This window comes from Nymphalis io, chromosome 6 (assembly GCF_905147045.1).
Source record: "Nymphalis io chromosome 6, ilAglIoxx1.1, whole genome shotgun sequence".
Taxonomy (NCBI): domain Eukaryota; kingdom Metazoa; phylum Arthropoda; class Insecta; order Lepidoptera; family Nymphalidae; genus Nymphalis; species Nymphalis io.
This window is the reverse complement of record NC_065893.1, coordinates 7,422,747-7,444,717: the sequence shown is the minus strand read 5'-3', so window position 1 is coordinate 7,444,717 and position 21,971 is coordinate 7,422,747. Positions and strand designations below refer to the sequence as shown.

Below are 21,971 nucleotides of genomic sequence, written 5' to 3'. Positions count from 1 at the left end.
ATGAATTGCTTTAGTTGTCTGTTTGTTATTTCCTAAGGTTAAGCTTAGCATTTAAAAAAGGGAACAGGACATTTATTTAGTCTTTTATCTGTAATCTGAGTTATTAAACTTTCGCTACTATGGAATCTGCGTGTTATTTGGTATATGAATAGCTTACGTACATTCAAAACTTCAGTTGTATCATACAATAATATGGTTGAGTGGCGAATTGGAAGTGCCATAAGTACCTTTAGTACGCATCTCTCTTTGCTCTTTCTAGCTTGGTTAACTGCACTTGTGCAACACCTCCCCAAGCACATATGCAATAACTTATTAGTGATTCTCCCAGTGCTTTGTATGTTCTAATAAGTAAGGAAAAATTAGCCACTGTTCATAGGTTTTTGAAAACAAAAATTAGTTTTCTAACACGACTAGATATAAAAGAAATATGAGAATCCCATTTTAAATATTCATCAATCATAATACCAAGATACTTGATGGTATTAACGCAGAATCAATCAGAATGAAGATTACAAGGAAATGTGTGTGTATTTAAGGTGAATGAAGTGTTTGAAACATATATATTTAGTTTTATTTATATTAAGGGATAATAATAAATTTTCTAGCCATGCAGTAACCTTGGATAAGCCTTTTTCAGTAGTTCTTTCGACATCTTCCCAAGATGATCCATGAAAGATTAGGACGGTGTCGTCGGCAAACATCATTAATTCGCCATTATTTAAGGGGATTTTACAGAGATCATTAATATATGTTAGAAATAGCGTTGGGCCCAAGTACTGCCCTGAGGAATGCCGTAATTACAGGACATAGAATCACTTATTATTATATTCACCCTAACAATCTGACTACGATTATTTAGATAATCTTTGAACCAATTTAGTGCCACTCCACGGACCTAGCTTTTCAAGGCGACACAATAAAATAGGCACTGAAACTGTGTCGAATGCTATCTGTAGGCCTGAGAACACCCCAATACACCTTTTTTCTCATATCAAGATGGTTAAATATTTTTGAAGTTAGTTCCAACACTGCATCCTCAGTAGAAGTTTGAGGCCTAAATCCATATTGATTGCTTCCCAGCAGATTTTTTGACTTAAGATATTTTGTTAAACGCTTATTTACTAATTCTTCAATGATTTTTGACAAGGTTGAGAGCAATGATATTGGTCTAAAAGGGACATTAGTAACACCTGTTTTAAATATTGGAGGTACAATTGCTTTTTTGCACAAGTCGGTGAAAACACCATTTGTGAAGCTAATATTACATTAGATGTACAATAGGCTCAGTAAAAATATCTTTTACTTTTTTAAAAAATCATTAGTTATATTGTCTCAAACAGATGCACATCTAGACTTTAGGTCCAAAATTACTGAACTAACTTCATATACATCCGTCAAGAAAAGTGAAAAGTTCATTAAGTGTATTGTTTGCCAAGTTATATCCTATGGAAGTGAAATAGTTATTTACTTCATTAACCAGATGATGATGCAGATTAGATGATGTTTTTGTTTGAATATTTAAATTAACAAAATACATTAATACCTAATACGATTAAACAGTAAGTTTTTTTTTATTTCAATTATTTATCGGTAGTGACTAGGAAGTTTTAATTAAAAAAAATATTTTGGTTTGCTAGCGATTTTTACATAAATAAACACTAAAATAACATATAGTTTAATATGAAAACTTGTACAGTGTAATGCAAAATCCTTGAAAAGCAAACACAAAAATTGCTGGAGGTAAATTACTGTAAACACCTTATTACACTTCAGTCGAGAAAAATAAAACATCTGTTAACATAACAAAGTACGAACTTATCAAACTAAATAATAAGAAAAAATAATAAAAGAGGAACTGCCTAACTTAATAACTATAAATAAATTAGTGTAAAAAAATAATATATAATTTCATTTTGTAAATTTCATTTTGTAAATATAATAATAAGCTTTTAATATCTAAATGTTAAAAGCTTATTATTATTTTTACAAAATGAAACCTCTACTTAAAATAATAATAAAATCAAACACTGAATTCTTTCCATTCTTAATATGTGAGCATAATGAGGACGCCAAACAACACTACAGTACTCCAAGTGACTGCGTACAAGACTATTATAAAGAGTAATTTTCATTTTAGTTTCTATGAAAATTCGTCCTTATCGCATAATGAAACCTAGTAATTTTGATGATTGAATTATTATTATAATATTAATAATTGTGCATAACACTATCTCTAGAATAGGTTATATATTAAAACATACATTCAGAGTTGTAAGGTAAACGCGTTTTATCAGCGAGAAAAAAAAGCGATTACAGCCAAATCAGCTTACAGAAGTTTTTGCGTTTATTAAATAAACGTACTACTGCTGCTTTTCAAGCTGATTTATCTGTACCTACTCCGAACCATTGTCAATGTCATGTGTCAAAATATCTTCATTCATAACCGTAGACAGAGAAACTAATAGACGCAATGACGATTTCCTTCTCACTTACACAAGAAAGAGAACGAAAATTACGTAACAAATGGTTTAGACAGAGACAAGTTTGTTTCGCTACTTGAATAGCGAAACAGCTCGTCACTCAAAAACAATTTCACATAAGCATGTCATCAGGCTTATATATTGAGACTTGCGAGGTACATATGTGTTCTAAATTGCATAAACACACCTCAAACGGTTATTTAGATATTAACGTCCAAAAATCGTCATCTTTATCACTGACTGACCTATAGATCAAAACTCTAACCTAGATCCAGGAGACCTGAAAAGCTCAAATTCTAGGTAGTTGGTGAACGCAAAGGAATAAATCAGAAACTAGTAAATTTTTAAATATGAGAACTACCCAAGTCAGACCTTAGGCTTCAATATATTATCCTAAGTTATAAGAAGAAATGATATTTTTAGATGATATAAAATATTTTATATCATCTAAAAATTTAAATAAAAAAAAAAATTGTTATAAATTTTCAGGACTGACCATTGAACTTGGCTCTCATTTTACATTTATGTTTTTGATGGGATATTTCAAACATACAGCAGCAGATAATTGGTAATATATCTAATTAGAAATTCCCATCCATAAGAACTGTGAGACTAAATTTTATGAAATATATAGTAAAACGGTAGGTATATTTGTAATACTCAAAATTAATACTTAGTAAGGTTTGATAAAGAATGAAAGAAATAATGGATTTCACACATTTATTTTATTTTCGTCTAATAAAAATACTTTATAGTAAAACTATCGTATTATAAGGATATATATATACAGCAATTGACAGTCTTGCTGGTTGTACACACTATCGGAACACAACATTTTTGCCATACTTTCTGTGCACTTACATTTTCAAATAACAGAATTTTTTAACCTAAACTTTTACAGCCCTAAAATCGCATTTGTAATTTTATTATCGAAAAATCGAAAATTTGCCACAAAAAATACCATTCAATGGATATACTCATTTATTGCACTATTGAAGCAAATTTTACAATAAATATAAGCAATTCAGTATACAAATTTGATTCTGATCTTGATATTTGAACTCAATTATAACCTGAATTAAGCAAGCGTAGTAAGTAATATATAATTTAATTTAGGCACAACATGTATTAAATTAGTAATACCTCTTTACTTTATTTAATATTATGATTTAAAGTCTACAATCTTTGTTGACTTTTGAATAATTTACAGGTATGTATAAACATCTATTTTAACTTTATAGACCTCTACAGAACTTACACATCACACAATAGCCACATTAAACATAAAATAAACGGAAGAATATTATAAACTTCTATAACCTTAGTAACGAATTCGTGTTCACAAATAAATTGCGAGTTCAGAAATTATTTCAAAATGGGCTACTTATTCTATTATAATATAATATATACACGACAAACTAAAATTGGCTAAATTATGATTAAATAAAGCATTTGTAACATTCACCTTTAATATAAACTTTTGAAATCTAAAAGTAATCTAAATATTATTGTCGTTTAAATTATCTCGTGTCAAGGGCAGACGATTAAGCAGTGATATTTGAGGTACCCATCAATATTCGTTAAATTAAAGGCTTTGGAATAACGTTTTTTAATTTTATTGCGGGTTGCTTTTGTGTGCGTTTAAACCCGTATAAACACATGCCTTTAAAACAAGGAAGACAACAAAACTGAAGTTACAAGACGTGAAATACTGAAACGAATCTTTGGTGCAGTTTAGGAAATGGCGATCGAAGGGTTTATGTGTTCCCGATGATTTTAAATATAAACATGTATTATAATAAGCTAGTCGATACCAGTTTCCTAACTTACTAACGTCGAACCAAGTATGAAACAGAGACATATCTATATATATCTATAAAAAATTGCAGTTCGTATTGTTATGACCTAATCTCGAGTCAACTACCCTGATTTTTTCCCCTTTATATGTATTACCTTTTAGGATTTATTTCATAAAACGAGCTAACAAGCTGAGCAGAAACCATAAATGCAACGAATCTGGCGAAATGTAGGCAAGTATTTATTATGCTTTGAAAAGGGCACGTTATGATCGAAATGAACACGGGTAAAACCTTGCGCGCAGCTTAAATTAGCTTAGCTTAAGCAACGATGCACCTAATTCAAATACTGAGGCTATTAATGTCGGAAATATTATTTTAATTTGTTATATACGTAGTGTACTTATTTGTAGTTGACCACTGAAAGAATAAATCATTAATCAATTGTGACATACAATCTGATAATTATTCTAATCTTTTAAATTAATAATAATAAAAAAAAAAACTGACGGAAGAACACTTCGCTATTTTCGTAATAAATTGTTTTCGTTAAGTGTCAGCAAAAATAAGACAATGCATTCATTTCAATGTAAAAATCAAGATAAATATAAACACCGATACAAAATAGATTGTATATGATTATTTCGACAAATTTAGTTCTATAATATCGGCCTTAAGAAAAGTTACGCTGTAGCTAATTGTTATACTAGTGTTATGCTATATTTAATGTCACACTAAGTGTGCCCGAGCCACAAAATTATTATTGCACAAGAAATTATTTAGCATTACAATTTGTAACTTACAACCGATTTTATAAACAGAAGTAACAAAATTTGATACCTCGATTCTATAATCAACCGATGTTTCATTGTTTTCACAAATTTTTTATAATATTCAATACTAGACATATCTATTATTTTTCACTTTATAAATAAGCCTTATCACTCTAGCAATGTGAAACAATCTACAGTTCTACACACAGCATACATAGTATGTACAATAGTAACTATATACAAAAATATAACATGGCAAAGGTATTCAGTAGCACTCGACTACAAGCCATATTTTGAACACGCGTAAGCAATTTACCTCGATGTAGATTTACATACAGAACATGAAAATATATTTCTCCTTTGCCTTTTTTTTGCCTATCTAATGTCGTAAACTAAAATACAACAATAGGTAAATTCTAAGGCATGTTTCGTACTGTGGTAGAGCTGGTAAGTGAAAATTCTTATTGTCAAAAAGCATCTCATCCTGCACAAGTGATTTCTTACATGAGTTATACTTTCGTCTCGTAAGCCTTATTCTTTTTTTTTTTTTTTATAGAATAGGAAGGCGGACGAGCATATGGGCCACCTGATGGTAAGTGGTCACCAACGCTCTTAGACATTAGCATTGTAAGAAATGTCAACCATCGCTTACATATCCAATGCGCCACCAACCTTGGGAACTAAGATTTTATGTCCCTTGTGCCTGTAATTACACTGGCTCACTCACCCTTCAAACCGGAACACAACAATACCAAGTATTGCTGTTTTGCGGTAGAATATCTGATGAGTGGGTGGTACCTACCCAGACGAGCTTGCACAAAGCCCTACCACCAGTGTTCTATTATAATTACAACGTATTATAAAACGTAGGACCGCAATGAAATTATAATATCGATAAATATAAAAATATAATATTTTCTAATGCTAAGTATTCGTAAAATTAAAGGTGAATCCACAAAAACATATTTTAACAATAAACTCAAATGTTTCATTATACATGTTACTAATTGTGCGTGTTTGATACCAGCATGACTGACTTTAACAGAGACTTATATCGGAATTTATTTTGATATGTGTTTAGAATAAGTGACTTGAAGCCCGCGCATACATGTATGTAACACATATGTTTGGGAAAATAACTATATGCGGCATCATTCTTTTAACTTTTAACTATACACCATGTCACAAAATATTTACTTTAAAATTGTATATTTATACGATCATAAATATAAGCTATTTGTACATTTCACAAGAGATTTTATGTTAAAAATATTTACAAATAAAAAACATTCCACCTCCTAACTCTATTCACAGATGTAAACAAGGGCTGTAAAACGAATCTTAACTAAATATTATTATAATGCATTTCTAATATTAAAACAAATCTAGTTGTTTTTAAATTTTTTAACAGCATTACAAACTTATATTAACAAACCTAATTAGAATTAATATAGCATTTTAGTCAAGTATGATTTAACTGAGCTAGCTACTGTTATTATATTAAACTTCACTAATTGGAATATCTTTTGTATCTCCGATTTTTCATACTATACGAATGAAAATACTGTTCGTAATATTTTTTCGGTCCATCCATGTTAAAGTTTAATAATTAAGACCCATTTCAATAAACTGTTTATCTAGCATGGTTTAAACATTGTTCATTATATATTGTATTGCTAATTTCGCATTTATTTTCGCAATAAACAACGTTTTGAAATTCGGCTTGATATATTATAACTAAAATATTTTTATAAATTATTTTTTTTTGATATTGCTTTCTTAATACATAGTAGTGTGCTTTAATATGATCGTTTCTACATTAAGTTAACTAAATTACATTCAAGACGTATACTGGTTTCTGTAGAAGAAAAAAATCACAATTTTAAAGTTAAGCATGAACATATTATTAAAAAAAATTTTATAGTTTTGTATAAAATTATTTTGAAAACCACAACCTTTTTTATATTTTAGACTTTTACCAATATGTTGTTTAGCAAATTAACTAAGTCATAGAATTAAAAACACTAATAATAGTTATGTTTATTCTATCGAATATTTCTGATCCATTAATTGAAATCACTATTTAGTCAATTAATAATCAGATTGGACCACTAGATAGTTTGTGGTCACTTTCGTTTTATTGGAGCGATTGTAGAGTGACACATGCCTTATGTAATATACATATACAATGCCAATAGGCCACTAAACATTTAGTTAAAACATATTATCCCTTGTGTCATTTTATTTTTAAATATTATATTTTTATAACGCTAAATTTCTATTGCAAGATTTCATAATTTTACTTTAACCTTTCCTGGTCTATTAATATACTGAAGAATAAAATAAATATCTGACCTTCTGGAAAAAAATCTAATTATATTTTAACTAAAGTTACAAAAAAATCATCTGAATTTTTATATGCTTTCAAAATTTGAGAAACGAATACTTATTTCTAACATTTTATAACTTATAAAAGGGTTTCTAAGCTTTTTCTAATTATTGAGTGAATATATACGCCATTTTCTCTTACAGAACTCCCGAGTATATTGTAGAAACGAAAAATTGTCGTATTACACACAAAGCATGATACGATTTAATGTTATAAGTACTTCCATCTTTTATAGAAAGAACATTAGTAAGTCGACATTGCAGCACAACTCTGAAAGTGCACTATTTTTACTAATTAGTCATACGATTCGTTTCCATAAAGTATGTACTAAAGTAAATTAATTACAAATACCAAAATAACGCAACACATACACTACTGTTAGTACAAATATAATAATAGTCGCATATAAAAAAGAAAAGTTCCAATTTAAATTGTAAAAAGTCGATTTTTAGTGATTTTTTATCCCTGAATTTGATGCTTTGTTGTAAACATTAGTTACCATTGAAAGGGCAGAGAGAAAAGAAATAATAATCAGTTTTTATTCTCTCCTGTAGGGTACTCACTCTTTATATACCATCTCTAGCACTAACAGTAGAATATAAGTTCGATGAAGCGTCGACGGTGAGCAGTCGCATGCCTCGACGTCGATGGTCATGTCGTTTTCATAGCTTCCTAGGTCTAGTGAGGCGGCGTTTCTTGCGGTCGGGCGTGGCGTCGGCCGAGGCGCGACGGCGCGTGGGCGGCGTGTGCGTGTTGTCGTCGACGTCTCGCGGCTCAGGCTTGGTCTCCGTGGGGGTGTCCATGGCTGCGTCCGCGCAGTCCTTGCTGCCGCCCGCCGTCTCTTCGCTCGCGTCCGCACTCGAACCCGCCGCCCACTGAAATAAGACACGTGAACTCTATGTAATAACTCTATATAATATTATGTATTGAATAAGTACATTTATATCTTGGTCATTGTTGATTTTAATTTATTAACCGTTTAAACCAAAACACAAAAATCTAAAACATTATATTTGACAATATAGTGTCTGTGTTAATATTTTTGAGGGTGAATGAGCCAGTATAATTACAAGTACAATTAACATAATATCTCAGATGCTAAGGTTGGCAATTGCTTTGATAATAATACAATAGATTATTGTGTGTACTACCTTCTATGGGGAGAGGTGACCACTTAAAATCTAGTTAGTTATTTTTATATATGCTGTATATAAAAATCTAAGAATTTGATAGTTCTCGCTTATTATCTCCTTTGAAAAATTCGAAGGCGATAAAAATTAACAAATAAGAAATATCTTATGTTCCTCACAAGCTATATGAAAACGAGAATGATTTTAAATCATTCTCATTTTCATTAATGAATGGAAGACACTTCGACCAGTAAAGTATTTATATTATTTGGCAGACCTGCGCCAGCGCCGGCGAGAGTCGCAGCGAGGCGCCGCACTCGGCGCAGAGCGGCGGCACGGCGGGCGAGCGCGAGCGCCAATACTGCAGCTCCGTTTTGCACTTATTCAGCTCCTGCAAATTTACAATTTATTTATTTATTATCAGTATAAAATAAAAACTGTCTGAACAATTAAGTCTGTTTTAATTATTTCTATCGTCTTAAGATACTTTAAAAATATTTATTTACTGATGCACCAATCAACCTAATCTAATTGGCGTCACAGGTAGGTAGGCCAGCCGTGGGTCCATCAAATCGTTTCCATATTTAATAATTTTTTTGCGCATCTTAAGTACATAATCAAATTAAATAAGCAATTAAGATGCCTGGAAGAAAACATAAATGATTCCTCTTCAAAAAAAAAAGGTAACCCCCTTAAAGAATATTGGTCCAAAGCTCTTGCAAAGTGAATACATTAGCACTCTCTCTTGACAAAAATCCTCTTCAATTGGCTTTCGTAGCTTGTTGCTATGATTGCAGTCCGAAACGGAGTAGTCACTTAGATAATTAATATTAAGACTAAGCCTTAAATTAATCCTCAATGGCATGACTCTGTTGGCTTGACTGGTCGAATGTACAATCTATTATATATAATAGAACTATAATCCTTTACATTGATTGATTGTATGTGATATATTATGACTTAATATTTATTTAAAAAAAAAAAAGTCGAGATGGCCCAGCGGTAAGAACGCGTGAATCTTAACCGATGATCGTGGGTTCAAACCCGGGCAAGCACCACTGAATTTTCATGTGCTTAATTTGTGATTATAATTCATCTCGTGCTTTACGGTGAAGGAAAACATCGTGAGGAAACCTGCATGTGTCTAATTTCACTGAAATTCTGCCACATGTGTATTCCACCAACCCACATTGGAGCAGCGTGGTGGAATAAGCTCCAAACCTTCTCCTCAAAATGAGGAGAGGAGGCCTTTAGCCCAGCTTTATAATACACAGAAACTAATTATATACTAATATTTATTAGTATATAATTAGTTTCTGTGTATTATAATATACTATAGTACTGTTTAAGTATTGTTATATAGAATAATAAGTCACTCATACCACTTCTCCTTGTTCAAATAATAATGTAAAATCGTTATAATAAATAATATATAATCGTCTATATATACCCGGATGACACTCTACACTTGTCAATCATAGCTGACGAAAGATAAAATAAATACGATATTTTTATTCCCTATAAATATAGCCAATAAACTACGATTAAATACTATTTTTATTAATAATAAAAATTTATTTATACAATTTACTTATTACTAGATTGAACTACAGTGCTGACCAATTTGACGCCGAAAATGTAGATATTTATGTGAATTAACGATAAATAAAATCGCATTCAAAGACATGAAAAATGGTCCGAAATAATTGTGAATTTCACTTTAATATATGTATAATTATTATTAAGAAAAAATTATACCAAAATTAACGTAAAAACTTCTAAAGAATTATAAATATTATATAATTTATTAATAATTGAAAAAACAACTAATAAAAAGTCTTAAAAAAAACAACATTGAATTCAGTACTGCGCGAGCGCTTTTGGAGGTAGAACCCGTGCTGAATTTTTGAGCGCCAAACGATAGTGTGAACTGTATAGCACGACTGCCTATTCTGTTCACGTATGATAGATCAATTTTTTTATTAAGTAAAATAAATAAAAAATACAAAAAGCAAAAATAAATAGCCATATAATGTGTTCCGCAGTTTACAGTTTACGAGCACACAAGTTCCAGGTTCAAACCTCACCTTTGTTTAATGTGTGAGGTAAATTACTAATATTTCTAATATTAGTAAATTCCTTAAAATGGGGGATTGCTATTCTAAAAAAATACTATAATAATGTACACGAGCGAAGCCGCGGGTGGATAGCTAGATACTCAAGAGCCCGATGGAGTCGTAGCGCTAATTTTGTGATAGCCCGCTCTTAATACATTCTAAGCTCATCGCCAAATGGGGCTCTGACAATCTTGTTGAGTTTAATGCCAAGAAAACACAGGTATGCGCTCTCACGGCGAAAAAGTCAACATTTTCCCCTCTTCCCTCCCTCTGTGGTACTCCGCTGGTGATGCAAAGCAAAATCGCCATGCTGGGGATTGACGTTCGCTGCGACCTTAGTCCAAGGGATTACATCGAGGCTGTTATAAAAACAGCTTCACGGAAACTCGGAGTTCTGAACAAGGTGCGGCGTTTTTTCACACCACAACAACTGTGCCTGCTGTACAAAACACAGGTACAGTCTTGCGTGGAATATTGCTCACACCTTTGGGATGGCTCCGCTAAGTACCTACTTGAGGCCTTGGACCGGTTGCAGCGACGTGCCGTACGCATTATTGGCGACGTAAAGGTCACAAACACCCTTGAACCTTTACAATTGCGTCGTGAGATAGCAGCACTGAGCGCTTTCTATCGACTGTATCACGGCGAGTGCTCTGAGGAATTATTCTCTCTAATTCCTGCTTCCCCCTTCCTTCTTAAGTCCACGCGAGCTGGTTCTCGATGTCACCGCCTAACTGTGACATCAATTCCATCGCGAAAAAAGAAATTTGGCAACTCCTTTCTTTGTCGCACTTCTAAAAAATGGAATTCCTTACCAGCTCACGTGTTCCCCTCCTCTTACAACCCGGGTTCCTTCAAACGAGGAGTGAAGAGGCATCTTGCGGGCCGGCAAGGCGGAGTACTGGCCGTCGTCGCGTTTGGACTCTACTACCACTTACCATCAGGTGGAGTAGTCATTTGCCCTCCCGGCGAATATAAAAAAAAAAAAAAGATGGCAACCCAATATACACAAAATTTCCAGTAATACTTTACCTGTAGTAAAGTTTGAAATTTCCGACTTGTTTCCTCATTCTTTTTGTCATAGTCATCTAATCGATTAGCATACTCTAAAGTTTGCTTTTGTTGTTCCGCAATCTGTTTTTGTTGTTCTGCTATTTGTTTCTGCTGAAGGGCTGTCTTACGTTTACAACTCCGAAGATCACTTCTCAATGCAGATAACTGATCGTTGTACCTGAAAATCATTTATAAACTATTGACAATTTATAAATAAATGATATATGCCTCTAAACCACATTCTTGCTGTCTGTCATATTAAACAATTGGTACGAAAATCTTTATAAACGAAAAGTCTTTGTATCTTTTTGTGTATTGAAATTCAACAAGCCGTTAATCTATTAATATACTATATATCACATACAACGTAAACAATTTACTTGCAACGCAATTAATTCAACTATCGAAACTAGTTCTTACTTCTTCATGCCTTGTTTAATACGGTGTATTCTTTTCCTTAAGACCATATTGCTCTGCGGTGGGGGCGGGGAGGGCGGTAAGCTCTCCTCCATGTAGAGGTTGAGCGACGACACGCGTCGCTCGGACGTGGACGCACCGCCCGCCTGCTGGGACGACGACTCAAACCCGCTGGGCGGCGGGGAGTCCAAGCAAATGTAAGATTTACTGCTCTCACCCGCTGAAGAAACATATTCAATAAAATAAAATGTATAAGTTATAAATACTAGAGAAAATAGTTTGTAATTAAAATACATGCTAATGCATGTAAACAATATTATGCCAGGTATGTATGCCTGGAAAATAATGCTTTTTATGATTAAAAAGAACATTTTTTTAATGAATGTAAATTATAAAAAGAATTATTCATTATAATATTTATCAACTTTAAGTAGCAAGATACGATATCCTTAAATATATAAAATACCTAAAATTTGTCTGGTCTATTTAAATTAGTTTATGTATAGTTTTATATTATAATGACCTATACAAGATGTAATTGAATCAAACAAGAAAACTTGATTACCGCTCTATGTAACTTAAATGTAGATTCAAACAATGTGATTACTATCATGTTTATCGAAATCACAAAAAAAAAAGAATCTCTCACTTCAAGAATCCCTCGCATCTAATATTGTATAATACATATCCCCATGACACTTAATCAGGTAATAACGTTTTTGCTTAGCTGTCTTGCTCATGTTTATATTTCGATTGCAATAATATTTTACATAAAGAAAAGTGCATGAATAGAAATTGTAGTACAAAAGTACTATAAATTTAAATTAACATTTTTATGGTATAGTATGACGCTGATTAAAAAAAATAGGGATTTTTCCGCAGTCATAATTTCTTTCCACCCATTATTAATTTTCTGTACCTAAATAAACTTTGTCTCTAATTAACTCGAAGGAATAAACTAAACAACGTAAATTTATTTCACGACAATACAATTTTCCAGTTCCAAATAGAATCACGGATAGTATACAATAACCATCGTTATTTTTTGTCTATTTTGTTATTACCGTTACACCACAGTCAAAGCAAAAATAGAACAACTGATTTTGAGTGATCGTGCATTTTTTGTCGTTATGACTTACTATTTGAAACCATCACCTCATGGATCGTTAAGTTTTAAAACATTAAAACATCAAAGTCCAATAAGCAAATCATCTAGTTTTTCGAGTACAGTAAATATTATTGTTAAGCAACGCCACGTTTGAATATGTACGTAAACATATTGTAACTTTACGGTATGTTATAAAGTTATACATACAAATATTCCAATCGTTTACATGCAATTGGAATAATTGTATGTAAACGATTGGAATATTATAATGAGGATATTAAGATTTATCCAGGGATATGTTATTTAAAAATGGGTATATTATGTCGTATGTCGTCCCACTTTTTCATCGTCTACAACATACGTATTCAGGAATGGATTTTGACTGCCTCGTTGCTCTAGTGGCTTGATTTATATCAATGTCAATACTCCGGGTCCTGGGTTCAATTCCCAGGTCGGGCCAATAAAAAGTTATTGGGTTTTTCTGTCAGAAAATTCTCAGTAGCAACCCGGAGTCTGGAAGTTGGAAGTGTGAACACTCCCGTGCCTCGGAAAGCACGTAAAGCCGTTGGTTCTGCGCCTGAACTCTTTCCGGTCGTGTCGGATTGCCGTCCCATCGGATTATAAGAGTTAAGGAATAGAGAGTGCACCTGTGTTTGCGCACACACTTGTGCACTATAATATCTCCTGCGTAGTTGGCTAATCTCTCTTGAGATTGGCCGCCGTGACCGAAATCGCTAATGCTAATGCTAAGCGAAATAAATATAAGTGTGCTTTATCATGTACTAACGTTTTCCACTTTGATTGACGTTTAGATCTTTTATAAAAACAGCAGAATTATTTGATTTAAAAAAATGACATGCCTCTTTTTCGTTAGGTAAAATCGCTATATTTAAAAAATATGTTCAGGTCTAGGTAACTAGTTTCTGTGTTATAGACTATTGTAAAATTATAAATTTGTCGATTATGATCGAATAAATCCCGTAATAACTTATTTGGAATAGGATAGGAAGGGTGCTGGAAAGGGGGTACCTTTATTACTTTCTACAATCTGGTTCATACGTTTTGATTTCACAGTTTTTGCTGGAATTTAAAACAGTATAAAGTTATTCCCTGTATTTGATTCAAATATTTTGGATTATAAACATTACAAATGAATTTGATATAATACGTGGATGGCTTATTGAGAACTGATAATCCAAATATGACATCAGGCTGCGTTGGTAAAACTACTTGATCAATTTTGTAATAATTTTGCATAAAAATATGCATTAATATAGAAGTTGTTTAGGAAGAAAAAGTGTCATTCAAATAAATGTATCTAGTATGATTAATATTTATTATCTATCTTGTACACTTTTTGGAATTATAGCATTTACCCGTCTTAACATTTTAATTGTTTTTATAGTCTATTCCAATCAAAAGAAATAAAAACTGTTTGTAGTGCATATATATTATGTAGAGCTATATAATGTAATTTCACTGTCAACTTTGACATTAAAATTACACAATAATCATAGATAAATAAAAACAAAATTATCGTGATAGATAAATATTGCTCTCTAAAACTAGTAAATTTAGAAAAATGTCGAGCGCATTAAGACGGTACGGACGAATAGATCAATAGGCGAATGCTTATATTTCATTGAATAAAAATTTTCTCGAGATAATAATCGCTTTATATCGAAATAACGGGTAGCGAAATAAGTAAAGACATTACGAGAATTAGAATATTGGATTAAACCAAATTCACTAAACACAAAACCAATTACATCAAAAACGTCTATTTAAAAAATAAAAAGTGCAGAATTAACCCTTTCGGCTATATAAACAGTATGGGATTTTTTGATTTCTCATAAATTCAACTAATTTCATGATTGCATGATTATGTATCATTATGATGGTTTCATTTTTAAACAATAATTTGAATTACATAATTTAACAACCAATAAATTTATTTAAACAAATTTAGGTAACTATGAATCATTCTTTCATTAGTTATTTATAATGCAATAGTATTTTCTGCTGTATCATCTTAGTATCAATCTAAATTTTAGAGGTTACTTTCAAAGTTAATTAACAATAATACTGAAACGTGGTATGATATATTTCGTTAATATGTTGTCCACACAAAGCAATATTATGTTTAAAATTTTAATGGAATAATATCTTATAATCAGTTTTATACAATGTTATTTTCCTTATTATGTAACTAATTTTCGCCCACTGCTTCAACCGCGGGTGAGGGTAAGGGGAGTGCAGTTATTAGCTATGCTATATCCCTTTCTGTACCCCTGGCAATGTGTATGCAAAATTTCATGAAGATCGGTTGAGTAGTTCAAATGTGAAAGTGTAAGCAACAGGCAAACAACTTCACTTTATATTAGTAAGGATTAAAATTCAGTGGTTACATGATCATTGGCTATAATTTGCTTTTTTTTTATAGAATAGGCGGACGAGCATATGGGCCACCTGATGGTAAGTGGTCACCAAACGCCCTTAGACATTGGCATTGTAAGAAATGTTAACCATCGCCTTCATCACCAATGCACCACCAACCTTGGGAACTAAGATGTTATGTTCCTTGTGCCTGTAATTACACTGGCTCATTCACCCTTCAAACCCGAACACAACAATACCAAGTACTGCTGTTTTGCGGTAGAATATCTGATGAGTGGGTGGTACCTACCCAGACGAGCTTGCACAAAGCTCTACCACCAGTAAACTTATATAGTATAGCTGTATACTTGTATTATATAATGAATGTATATTTGTACTATTCAAAAATGACAATAAAAGGACTGGTAAATTAAAACATATATTATTAAAATAATAGATAATAATAAATATATTCATTAAGACTAGACTATTCCTCTGGAAGAATTAATTGATAATTTAATCATGGCTTCACTAGTATCATATAATAGTATATTAATGAAACTACTATTATATAAATAGCGGATGTTAAATAAAAAAACCTTTACAATATGATGTGTGTACTAAAAATCAGTATCAAATATTAAAAGATAACCATTATAAAACATGTACTTACGTGAGAAGGCTGTTGTGATATCAAAGAAATCCGTGCCAAAATATGTGATTTCAGGCAAGTTTGGCTCAATGTGTTCTTTAAAATATTCCATTGCCATAGTTGTTAAATCAAAAAGCTCATCTGTTACTTTGTAAGGCCTTGCTAATTTTGTTGTTGTTTTCAGATAAGATAAAATACTGTATACTTCATCAAGAATCTAAAATGTGCTTATATTATTAACATATATATTTTTAGTTATAAGAATTTGTAATTATGTTATATATTTGAATTTTTTCTTATAATTATTTAGATATAATTGCTAATAATGCATATGAAATCAAATTATACATAAATTACTTTTATTATAGATATAAATAATACAAAACCATTTTTATAAAATTAAATTATAAACTAAAGTATGTACAATTACCTCCCCTGGGAAAAAACAACAGTGTTTCCTTTCAATGTGCTTGCCAAATGTCATTTGTAATAAGCTCAATCTCATGTGCAGAGTTTCAATAATATCAGATTCACAAGCAAGTGGGTGGCTCCTTCGTGCAGACTCTCTGCGTGGCATTTTAGCTTTGATTGCTTGAAATCTATGAAGCATCTGATTTTGTAACCGTTGAAATGTTGAATTTAGAATGCTACTACATACAGTGTTGAATTGCCGATTAACCTAAAAAAATATAATTTACGGTGTGATTCATTTTTATTTTTTATATGCAATTATATAATAAGGTCAATGACTTCATTTTTTATTTTCTAAGGTTTTTTTTTTATGTAATAATAATTGCACATATAACTGCAATAGTAAAAATAGTCGAGATTTTAGTTTCGAAAAAGTCGAAGAGCACTAATCAGTCACGACTATTAATCTCACCTCCTCATGTGACCCTTAATTCTAAAGTACTTTTGGGTTACCGAATTGTACAGCAAAAAAACAAGTTTTTAAATAAAGGTTATATAAAAACTAACTCAACCATTCAAATATAATATGTACGATATACAATACGAAAAATATATTTACCATTCTAAGGTGCGAGACACTTTTGAATCCCAAATTGCGAAATATTTTTTCTAAAACTTCGATAGGCAAATCCAGCAAATTAGTTGAATACGTCTTAGGTGCCGGTACTATAGTATTTTTATTGGAGAAACCGTGTGGCGAGGAGCCCCCAGGGAGCAAAGCACTAGAGTGGCGTGTTACCCGCGCTACGGTTACAGGCTCTGCATGAGATGGCCCAGGACCATCGTTACTCCCATTGCCACCTCCGATACTACTCATCTGCCTAGTCGACACCATCTTGCTCGATTATTTTTATACAATTACTTCTGAAAAAACTTTCTCCTATAGCAAGTTCGCACTTATAGCAAGATTAATCAAAATATTTTAATAGAACAAAAAACTTTTTTTTTCTAAATTATAAAATATAGAAGCTTAATAATCATTATACACAATTAATACAATAACACAATTTATAAATCTTTAAAAAAAGAATTTAAAGCACTACCGAACGATTCTAAAATGGTGGCCATTGCTGGCTGGGTCACTTGAGTATTCAAGTGAGTACAAATATTATGCATCATTATAAACTATAATATTTCAAGTAATACACTCACTCAAGAGTTCATGCACATGGTTTGTTTCTTTAAAAATGAATTATTATATTAATAGATATTAAAATAAGACGCAATTGTACCAACAGCGCTATGCTTTCACAAGTAATATTTTTTTGTTTGTTGGAGTTCGGTTCGAGAGAAAACGTTCCACAATCCATTCAATCATACATTCATGAAATTCAAATCCATTCAATTTAACAGGGCTACCAAACTAAAAAAAAACTTTTTTTTTTTTGTCTGAAACTAAAATCTTATTCTTAATAATGATTATTATTAATTGTAAGTAACAAAAATATTCTATTACATTTTCTACTAAAATTTCTAATTCTTAATGTTGGCATTGTGCAAACTCGTCGGGGTAGTGCAAACAGTAGTACTTGGTATTGTTGTGTTACGGTTTTAAGGGTGAGTGAGCCAGTGTAGTTACAGGCATAAGGGTGAAGTGATATAACATCTTAATTTCCAAGGTTGATGGTACATTGGCAATGTAAGCTATGGTTTACATTTCTTACAATGCCAATGTCTAAAAGCGTTAGTGACCACTTACTATCAGGTGGCCCATATGCTCGTCCGCCTACATATTCTATAAAAAAAACCATAATTTTGAAGCAAAGAATGAATAAAAAATCGATTTTGAAAACCATTTGAATGCATCTCTTACTGTATTTATTGTCTGTCACACACACAACTACACATCATAGTTCATTCATACACATGATAAACGTCATGGAGACAAATCAAAAACGTAATTCTATTTTTCTATTTTCTTAATGTTAATTAATTTTGTTTTAAACTATTAGTTAAGCTTATTTATAATGTATTCACGTTGTGGTAGCAGTGGATCTATTCAAAATATACATCAAACGCCATCTTCGTCGAATCATAACTCAGGTTGGTTAAGTAAAATTCATGTTTACAAATTTGCTTAGGATTTTTTTCGAATTAAAAAATATTTCGTTATTTACTAGAGGATGAAGATGACAGTGGTGATAACAAAGCATCTGCTCTGAGTTTTAAAGAAAGGCGGCGGGAGGCTCATACTCAGGTAAAGTTAGTTTTTTTTTATAATATCATATTGTTGATATAAGAAATAATCAATTTTAATTTTTCATTCGCAATCTAATTAATAGTGTTTTTTATAATAATAAATATTATGCTACTAATTGCAAGTTATGACATTAAAGTCAGTCTACTCTATATAGTATCTGATATTAATAGACTTTACCAAAGTTTGACATCACCAAGAAAGTTTTAATACAATCTATTTTCTTGAAACTAGTCATTAGAAGGCATTACAGCACTTTAACTTCTCTATCATTCAATCAAGTCCCATGACTATTGATATATATACATAAGTAAGACAATGTTTGCTGGGTTTAACTAGTTATAAATACCCTAAACCTTTTTATAATTACTATGTAGAAATGTAGTAATTACTTTGCGCTTATTTATATTTGTTGTAAAAATCAATATTCAACCACTTCTTATCTTTATATTAGGCAGAGCAAAAGAGAAGAGATGCCATTAAAAAAGGTTATGATTCATTGCAAGAACTTGTACCTACCTGCCAGCAAACTGATGCTTCAGGATATAAACCAAGCAAAGCTGCTGTAAGTTATTTTTTAAAATATAATAAAACAAAGAGAAAAATAAAATTCATATATAGGTTTATGTAGAGATAATAAAATCTAACAATTTAGTTCTCAATTTTGTATAGTAATTGTATTGTAGTGTAATATTTTAATATATTTGTTAAAATTAGTATAATTAAATATAAAAATAAACTACATACAATATACTGAAATATGGTCACCAACATCATATGAAAATTAAATTTAAATAAAATTAAACAGTAAATAAATATTAATAAGCCTAGATATCCTAGTAGTTAGAAGGTGAAGAATCTTAACCGATGATCGTGGGTTCAAACCCGGGCAAACACCACTGAATTTTTATGTGTTCATTTGTTTTTATAATTCATCTTGTACTTGACAGTGAAAGAAAACATTGTGAGGAAACCTGTATGTGTTTAATTTCAATGAAATTCTGCCACATGTGTGTTCTACCAACCCACATTGGAGCAGCATGACGGAATAAGTTCCAAACCTTCTCAAAAGGGAGCCCAGCAGTGGGACATTTACAGGCTGTTAAAAAGATATGAATAAACTAGAATATTTTATTACAGTTGGCTTAAAATGGTCACTTAATAAGTTTGTATTGTCAGTTCCATCTTAAATTACTATCGATTTGTCTGAGACGGTACACAGGTACGGTCTTGCGTGCCTGCTGTACAAAACACAGGTACGGTCTTGCGTAGAATATTGCTCGCACCTTTGGGATGGCTCCGCTAAGTACCTACTTGAGGCCTTGGACCGGTTGCAGCGACGTGCCGTACGCATTATTGGCGACGTAAAGGTCACAAACACCCTTGAACCTTTACAATTGCGTCGTGAGATAGCAGCACTGAGCGCTTTCTATCGACTGTATCACGGCGAGTGCTCTGAGGAATTATTCTCTCTAATTCCTGCTTCCCCCTTCCTTCTTAAGTCCACGCGAGCTGGTTCTCGATGTCACCGCCTAACTGTGACATCAATTCCATCGCGAACAAAGAAATTTGGCAACTCCTTTCTTTGTCGCACTTCCAAAAAATGGAATTCCTTACCAGCTCACGTATTCCCCTCCTCTTACAACCCGGGTTCCTTCAAACGAGGCGTGAAGAGGCATCTTGCGGGCCGGCAAGGCGAAGGCGGCTAGTGCAGAACGTTTTTCCCGTCTGTACTGGCCGTCGTCGCGTTTGGACTCTACTACCACTTACCATCAGGTGGAGTAGAGTCATTTGCCCTCCCGGCGATATAAAAAAAAAAAAAAAAGAAGAGCTGGCAAAAATACCCGACTATTTCTAATCTCGATTAATATCGGGACGTACAATTTACCTTATAATAAGCACCTGACAAGAAATGTTTAATATTTTATAATGGTATATCGTAGGTTCTTCAGAAGTCCATAGATTATATTCAATACTTACTTCAACAACGGCGACGACAAGAGGAAGAGCGCAATGCGCTCCGGAAAGACGTTGTCGCTTTACGTATAATGCAGGCGAATTACGAACAGATAGTCAAAGCGCAACATTCAGTTCCTGGTCACAACGAACAGAGGCTAAGCGACCAGGACAAGTTTCAAGTCGTAAGTATTTTTTTTTTGGAAATTAACGATTTGTCCGTATCTTATTTTGACAAGGTTATTATTTTTTTAACAATCAAATGTTAATATTTGTAATTAAAGGGACTATTTATTTATAAGACAAACATACAAGTTACAAACATAAAAATAGTGTAAAATAAAGTTTGACATTTTAATTTAGTTTACAGCTATGGTACAGAACTATTCGAAAGATATTATGTAAATTCCTTAAAACAAAAAATGAACCACGATTTTGATCACTCAAACAATATATATATTTCCATGCAAAGCTAGATTTCATTTCATTTTTAGGTTATTTATTTAACCTGGAAATAACAACATTCTTTAGTTCCAGGGTATAATGGATAAACTGTTTGAATCCTTTGAGTCGGTTCCGACTAACAATTTTGCCGAGTTCTCTGCAGGCGTATTCAACTGGCTGGAAGAATATTGCAAGCCTCAATCGCTTCGGACTTTGGTGCATGGTGTGTTGCGAGAACAAAACTATACACCTTAGATACGAGTTAACCATTTAAAAATTTAATATATAAAAACATCACAGCCATACTCTTAGTAAAAAAAATAGATCATTATTATTATCTACAAACAGATAACATAATAAAATATTTTTCTTACTTTTTATCTATTTTATAATATCGTCAGTGCCTTGAATACAAAGTAATTTTAAAAACAAAAAGTTTATTGTTATAATCATTATATTTATACAATCATTCGCATGAATGATGCTTTTTACTTACATATGTAGCAAATTTTAAATAGTTTTAAATTGTTATTTTTGTTTTATTTTTTTTTTGTAAATTCAAAGAGAAGAAATAATTATTGTTTTATTATTGTTAATAGATTTTTTTTTTTC

At 31.9% G+C, this 21,971-nt stretch overlaps 2 protein-coding genes across 5 annotated transcripts; one reads left to right on the top strand and one right to left on the bottom strand.

The window, feature by feature from the left end:
- Positions 1-3,186: 3,186 nt before the first annotated feature.
- LOC126768943 (F-box only protein 28) lies at positions 3,187-18,056 on the bottom strand. Of its 3 annotated transcripts, none has more exons than XM_050487422.1 (8): positions 17,915-18,056; positions 17,322-17,626; positions 16,722-16,970; positions 16,313-16,508; positions 12,159-12,375; positions 11,718-11,916; positions 8,846-8,959; positions 3,187-8,313 (listed from the first exon to the last, which is right to left on the bottom strand). In XM_050487422.1, exons 2-8 carry the CDS (start codon positions 17,595-17,597, stop codon positions 8,101-8,103), a joined length of 1,464 nt encoding a protein of 487 aa, XP_050343379.1. In that variant the 5' UTR covers positions 17,598-17,626; positions 17,915-18,056; the 3' UTR covers positions 3,187-8,100. The 3 variants fall into 3 exon arrangements, with proteins under 3 accessions (XP_050343379.1, XP_050343378.1, XP_050343380.1); XM_050487421.1 differs by having other exon boundaries at positions 17,806-18,046; XM_050487423.1 differs by having other exon boundaries at positions 17,322-17,623; positions 17,915-18,046.
- A 572-nt stretch (positions 18,057-18,628) lies between these two features.
- LOC126769037 (max-like protein X) lies at positions 18,629-21,732 on the top strand. 2 transcript variants are annotated; one of them, XM_050487576.1, is made up of 5 exons: positions 18,629-18,805; positions 18,883-18,959; positions 19,414-19,524; positions 20,903-21,100; positions 21,453-21,732. In XM_050487576.1, the coding sequence occupies exons 1-5, from the start codon at positions 18,730-18,732 to the stop codon at positions 21,612-21,614; spliced, it is 624 nt and encodes a 207-aa protein (XP_050343533.1). In that variant the 5' UTR covers positions 18,629-18,729; the 3' UTR covers positions 21,615-21,732. The 2 variants fall into 2 exon arrangements, with proteins under 2 accessions (XP_050343533.1, XP_050343532.1); XM_050487575.1 differs by having other exon boundaries at positions 21,447-21,732.
- The last annotated feature ends 239 nt before the right edge of the window (positions 21,733-21,971 follow it).